Raw genomic sequence first — 7,535 nt, forward strand, 5'->3', positions numbered from 1 at the left:
CTTTGTGCACCTTACAGTTGTTGTTCTAACCACTTATTAGTTTCCTATTTAAATAGATCATACTCTCATGTGTTAGATAATGTTAAATTAGACCAGAGGATTGGGGAAAAAAAGATCCTTATCTTAAATGAGACTATAACCTACTAAACTGTGGTAGAACTAAGATGAAATATTAAAGTAATATTTCAAGGAGTATTTACTAACCCATGTAATATCCATAAGTGACATGCTTGAGACGCGTAATTTTGCTAACAAAATATCGTGAAGTGTAATTATTAAATATCTCTAACAATTACTGCAATCCTGGTGCCCCAGTAGAGCTGGGCCAAATTTCTAAGATATAAACACATTATTAAAATCACAACAAAACAAAGAAAACTACCTTATAAATCTCTGTAATTTCGTGTCGTCAAAAAATCATATGTATATTGCTGAGAGGCCTTTAAAAATAATAGGCCAGTAATATTATGAAATAATTATCCAAATGCACCCTCTAGTGGCTAAAAAGCAATTCACATACACGCTAAGTAAAACTGTGTTTAAAAAACGGAGCATTGAGTAACATTTAACTGAAATTTTTCTAAATGAAAATAAAAATTATTGTGGCTTTAACTTATCCACAGTTCTATTTAATAATACAGTCATTTGAAAAAAAAATCAACCTATCTCAATATTAAAAAATACCATGTAAAATACATACACATTCAATGAAAATAAATACCCAAGCATTCTGATGATTCTTTGTTTTCTGTGTTTCCTAGTATTTTTTCATCTCCAGAGTTTCTACTCATGGTTAAGTGTTCAACTCTAACCTAAGGAAAAAATTAAACATGTCTAATCTGAAATTTTCACTAAATTCCTTTTTAATTTTAAATATGATGATCTAAAATACTAAATATTCATCACAGATAACTTTTGGCATTAAACTGTATAGCTCTTAACTAGAAACGTCCATGTTTCCTATTAACCTTGACATCACAAATGTTTGTGATTGTTAAATATATTGTCTATGAAAATAATGCCTTAAAATACTTGTAACAAAAACATTTCTAATACTTTGATGTCAGAAAACACTTCAATAAAATGGCAATACATTTTAAAAAGCTGATGGCATAAGAATACAGCCAATGAAGAGCTACTTTTTATTTGTAAAAATCTGTATTTTTGACTTCAAATATTGTATTTATATTTCGTTGGGTTCCTATCTTTCTATGTATGACTAAAAGACATCAGTGAATACGAACTAGCATTTTTATGCTTCATGTCTTTATTGAATAGGTTTAAATATGAAGACATTATTGGTGAAAAAACAAAAAAAAAACATATAGTGGACAAGAAATAATAGTCACCACAATCATCTTACTTTTTCAACCTAACACATTTCAGAATACACAATTTTTACACTTTTAATCTTACAATCATCTTTTATTGTACCATAGTGTCAAATACTTGTGAAAATAAATAAAACACATGATGCACAGAAGTTTTTAAAACTGAACTATTGCACAAATCAATGTGAGAATATGCAAGTAATGTAAAAATACATTTAACTATATTGTCACAACATACTTCATAAGTCATAAATCTATTTCAACTACTGTTTATAATCTCTGGGCTCTGGAACTAGATGATTTCTTACTAACTCATCTCCATATGGTACATTATAACATTTATTTACTACTGTAAAATTCAGTGAGAAACAAATGTGTGCCAAGTATTTATCTAACCTTTCTTTGAACAGACAAAAAAATTATGGTTTTAAAAAAATACTTAAAAAAAAAAACAAGTTTTAAGTTCTTCGGACGATTTGTAACACAAGTGATTTAAATGGAAATCTAATATGTGCATTCATCTTCTAAATTCATTACAGCTTATTTTAGTTGATGGACTATTTGTTTGTTTTGACCAATATGACTGAATAAAGATAACTGAGGGGAGAAAAAATAACTAATCAGGAAAGAAACTGTAAGTAAAATGACAATTCCTATTAAGTTTATAACTCCTGCCCAAACTAAACAAAGCTAATAAGTTTTAGAGAAATTATAAGCCAGAAATCTTTACATTGTGTCTTATAGTTGATCAGAATCATAAACAAACAGCTAGGAATTATATAAAAAAATTGCTTGTACCTTTACAGTAAGATCAAAGCTCTCTTAGGTTTGATTGAATAGAAATTACTACAGAATTACTGCCATCAAGGAAATCTACTACTAACTACTATGCTATACTGAAAGTGACAATGATTAAGAGCTGTGTCGTGATCAGGTTAAAGAGAAAAAATAAATGTGGGTGTATGTTTAATTAGATGTCAGTTATGCATTAAAACAATACATTTTCAGTGGGTCCTTATTGTGATGTGAATGGTGTTTGAACATTAAACGCTAAAGATGAAAATATGAGTAGGAAAATTAGATATTCTCTTAACCTATTCATAACTACAATTACTTCCAAGAAAAAAAAATTTCAAATATTTTTTATCTGCATGCTCTGCACTAATGATTAGGTTACCACAACTATTAGGATTAGGTTAGGTTATTTGTTTTAAGATGCATTAGCATAATTTATTCTAAATTCAGATACAATTACATGTTTTTAAACATGTAAGATTTTGCAGGGAATTCAGTGCCTTCTATATTAAATAATTCATTTTCAAATACAGCAAAAATGAATTAGCAAATTAAAACTATCTTCATGGGTTATGGAAAAGGAAGAAAAAAGTGAAATCTAGAAACAATTGGAAGTAAAAAAATATGTTCAACGAATACATACAGAAGTAAAAAAAAGTCTGTTATAAATAGAATAAGACAGATTTGTATTTTTAGTCTTGTGTTTTCGAAAAGGAAATTGCATAATTACATTTTTACAAAACGAGTAGGATGTTTAAATTACATAATAGAGGATTTTTTTTGTCTTAGTTTTTAGGATTTATAAAATAATTTGTTGACATGCTCTACAGGAGTGAACTTACATACCTAATGGTAACTAAAACCATTCTCTTCCATTACAAAATTCCCAGCATCTATCCTACTATGATACTATCTGAAGATAGGAACCAATAATACAAATGTTTATTCAGATTTTTTGCTGAAAGTTATAATTATCCTAAAGCCTGAAGGGTTAAGCACTAGAGTATGAGAGTTTGTGGAAATGTACTTAATGTGCTTTAACAACAACAGAAAAGTAACACCTAAATTAATTGTTCCATCTGAAATTATTTTCTGACAGATAAGTGAATATTTCCTTGAATGACACAGTCTGGGGTATCAGATATTTATTATATACAGTATATATACACATATAAACACACACACATTATATAGCCAAAAGATGACGCTCCAAAATTACTAGAAATGGTATTTTGAGTATTTTTAGCACAAAGTAACTAAAGGATGTGCTCTAGCTGTCCAAGCAGCAATAATCATAAACTCTGAACTTGGCTTTTTTTTTTTTTTTGAGATTCTATTCATAGAATCATTCTTCGAATGCCACATTCACAGCAAAACTTGGCCCATTCTACAGGGTATTTAGTCCCACATTCATGGCAGAATTTTGGTAAGTTTCCAGGTGAATTTCCTTCAATGCCTTTAATATTTCCACCATTAAGGGAAGATGCACAGTCTCCATCTGGCCTAAAAAAGTAACGAAAAAATGAAAAGATAAAGATTAGTAGTTTTCAACCCATAACCCTGGATAAACAGGGCATAAATATAACAATTATCCTGTTTAATCTCATTTTTAATATTCCTCTAGTTCAAATTTAAAAAAAAATCCTTGTTAGTAAATATTATTATTCTAACATTTTTTCTTTAACATTATATTTATCTGTGTTATGAGAATTTATCATGACTAAATGCAGCCATGCTTTCTGTATTAGTGTGTTCTCACATTGCTATAAAGAACTACCTGAGACTCGGTAATTTATAAAGAAAAGAGGTTTAACTGACTCACAGTTCTGCAGGCTGTACAGAAAGCTTGGTTGGGGAGGTCTCAGGAAAATTAAAGTCACAGCAGCAGAAGGTAAAGGGGAAGCAAGCATGTCTTACATGGTGGGAGCAGAAGGAAAAAAGAGAAGGGGCAGGTACTACACAGTTTTAAACAATCAGATATGGTGAGAACTCACTACCACAAGAACAGCAACGGGGAAGTCCAACCCCATGATCCAATCACCTACCACCAGGCCCCTCCTCCAACATTGAGGGTTACAATTTGACATGAGATTTGAGCAGGGACACAAATCCAAACCACATCACTTTCCATCTGTTCTTTCTGCTAGGAATTTACTACACTGGGAGCAGAATGAACATTTACGATGTCCTTTCTGCAAACCCATCTCTAAAGAGAAAACTAGAACCCAACCCTGAAGAAAGATGAGAGATCCTTAGGTTTCAAGTCTCTCTCCTTGGTCACAAGGACTGTGAGGTGATACCTCTAGTATTTACTTTAATTTTATTATTTAATGATATTAAATTATTGTGATGCAATAAATAATAAACTCTTATGCATGCCCTCACAGGGAGGTCTCTATTATCTACTAACAGAACAGTAATAAAGGTAAAATAGATGCTAGATGAACTATACACCGTAACATTTTAGAGCAAAAAGCTTGAGATTATAAAGGTTTTATCACAAATGTCAGTCATTAAAGAAATCCAGATTCTACGGATGAAATAATTAATTGGAAGAAGAGCTATTTGATTCCTACAGAAATATGTTTACATTCCCTCCTGGCATGTGTTCTTCTGAGAACATGATACTTAATTTAAAGTCCCCAGAAAAGGAACTCTTCATTGCTAGGACAATTATAAGCATGACACTGCTGGAAAAAATTAATTTCTTTTTATATCCACAGAGGCAGTTATTGAAGAATTCTAGGTGCTCCCCAGTTTGAGTGTATCTTTCATACAAGCAATTTAGGAGTGACAAAAACAAACAAACAAATGAACACTGAACTTTCTAATAAAAGGCACTAGGGATCTAAAAGAGACAAAAATAAGGCTAAATGTCCTGCATCAAGAAATATAACCTTAGATACTGAGAGCAAATTTATAGCATAAGCATAATTTATTTAAACCACAAAGAAGACCCACTAATGAATTAGAAGACATAACCCCAATCAAGAAAGAGTACCAAGGGGAAATACGTCAGTTTTATTGTCAACAATACATGTAAGAACTATTTCAAAAAATAAAAGGTCATTTCAGTGTTAGAGTATACACACTCAAGGAACTCAACACACATACCAACATTAATAAATATCAAAACTTCAACCTAACTAGATATTGCCTAATTTCTTTACATAGTGGCTGGCAAATCTATAGTCTCAATAGTAGTATATGAGGTTTCTTGATGTCTTACATTTTCTAACACAATTCGTACTGTCAAGAGTTTTTTGGTTTTGCTAAGCTGATGAGTGTGAAATGGATGGTAGCCTACCACTGATAAAATGTACATTTCCTGATTGCTTGTAAGGCTGAGTATCTTTTCACATGTTTGTGTTATTTTTGCCATTCGGATTTCTCCTACTGTGAATTGACTATTCCCTATCCCCTACTTCCAGCAAAACCCAAAGCCATTTTCTACTGTATGAGTGTTTTAAAACTTTATTTGTAGAAATTCCCCACAATTCCTAGACAATAATTTGTTGGTTCATGTGTATAGTAAGTATTCTCTCTCAAGCTATCATGCTATTTCATTCTATCCATGGAGCTATTTACAGCACTAGTTTTCCTTTAAATAGGATCAAATATATCAATCTTTTGCCATACAATTTGCATTCACTAAATTATTCAAGAAATCCTTTCCTAAGTCAGATGAAAATGAGACTTTCTTCTGTTTTATTGTAAAATCTGGATAGCCTTCCTTTCTGCATTTAGGCCTAATTTAGTTCACATGTAACTGATTTTTTTATACCTGATATGAAGTAGAAAGTTTTTCTCTACATATGGACGGATGTCCAATAGCCCTAGCACTCCCACTTCCCAAATCTGTACTGCTAGTTCTGAAATGTGGCAAATTTCCAGTTACTTATGAGGCTGGGGTCTCTTGCTTACCACCCCATTCTGATAGAGTTCTGTTTGTCTATTCTTGAATCAGTATCACATCTTAATTACTGTGGCTTCATACATCATTCACACATTTTTCTCTTTAACTTGTCCTGGCTAATATTAGGCTTTTGTGCTTCACATACATTTTGAAAACAACTTGTCAAGATGCATGAATTTCATTTGAAAATTTCACTAAATTTATACATTAATTTTGAGGAGAACAGATAGCTGTACAAGACAGCTGCATGATATTAAAGTTTTTATGTTATAAAGAAGGTATGTAGAGGCATACCTTAGAGACACTGCAGGTTTGGTTCCAGACCATTGCTAAAATGCAAATATTGCAATAAAGCAAATTACATGAATTTGTTTGATTTCTCAGTACATATACAATTTTGCATTATACTGTAGTTTATTTAAGTGTGCAACAGTATTATGTCTAAAACAATGTATACATGTACACAATTTAAAAATACTTTACTGCTAAAAGATTCTAACAATAATCTGAGTTTTCAGGGAGTTGTAAACTTTCTGCAAGTAGAGGGTCTTGCCTCAATGTTGATTCCTGCTGACTGATCAAGGATGGTGCCTGCTGAAGGTTGGGGTGGCTGTGGTAATTTCTTAAAATAAAACAATGAAGTGTGCCACATCGACTGACTTCCTTTCATGAATCATTTCTCTGTAGCATGTGATGCTATTTGATAACATTTTACCCACAGTAGAATTTCTTTCGAAATTGGAGTCAACTGTCTCAAACTTTGCTGCTGCCTTATCAACTAAGTTTATGAAATATTCTAAATCCTTTGTTATTTCAACGATGTTCACAGCATCTTCACCAGGAGTAGATTTCATATCAAGAAACCATTTTTTTTTTTTTTTTATACGGAGCCTCGCATTCTCGCCCAGGCTGGAGTGCAGTGGCGCCCTCTTGGCTCACTGCAAGCTCCGCCTCCCGTGTTTACGCCATTCTCCTGCCTCAGCCTCCAGAGAAGCTGGGACTACAGGTGCCTGCCACCACGCCCGGCTAACATTTCTGTATTTTTTTTAGTAGAGACAGGCTTTCACCATGTTAGCCAGGATGGTCTCGATCTCCTGACCTCATGATCCGCCTGCCTCGGCCTCCTAAAGTGCTGGGATTACAGGCGTGAGTCACCGCGCCCAGCCTTTTTTCATTATTTATTTAATCAAGCTATGAGTAGGACTTTATATTAGTTATATTTCTTGTGGAAGGATGTCTTAGAACCTTACTGCAACATGTTTTTTTTCTTTTAACTTTTTTTTAGGTTCAGGGGTACATGTGCAGGTTTTTTTATATGGGTAAACTTGTTATATAGGTAAACAGTACAAAAAAGTTGGTACTGCACTTTTTTTTTAGACAGAGTCTCGGTCTGTCGTCCAGGCTGGAGTGCAGTGGCACGATCTCAGCTCACTGCAAGCTCCGCCTTCCGGGTTCATGCCATTCTCCTGCCTCAGCCTCCCAAGTAGCTGGGA

At 32.8% G+C, this 7,535-nt stretch overlaps 1 protein-coding gene across 1 annotated transcript in view; it reads right to left on the bottom strand.

Moving 5' to 3' along the window:
• Positions 1-1,249: 1,249 nt before the first annotated feature.
• Positions 1,250-7,535, bottom strand: part of ZC2HC1A (zinc finger, C2HC-type containing 1A) — a 53,988-nt gene continuing 47,702 nt past the window's right edge. The window contains exon 9 of the mRNA XM_011937155.1: positions 1,250-3,629. Within this exon, the coding sequence (XP_011792545.1) occupies positions 3,464-3,629 (166 nt within the window). The 3' untranslated portion in view covers positions 1,250-3,463. The remainder of the gene's footprint in view (positions 3,630-7,535) is intronic.

Source organism: Colobus angolensis, unplaced genomic scaffold (assembly GCF_000951035.1).
Source record: "Colobus angolensis palliatus isolate OR3802 unplaced genomic scaffold, Cang.pa_1.0 Scaffold16, whole genome shotgun sequence".
Lineage (NCBI taxonomy): Eukaryota > Metazoa > Chordata > Mammalia > Primates > Cercopithecidae > Colobus > Colobus angolensis.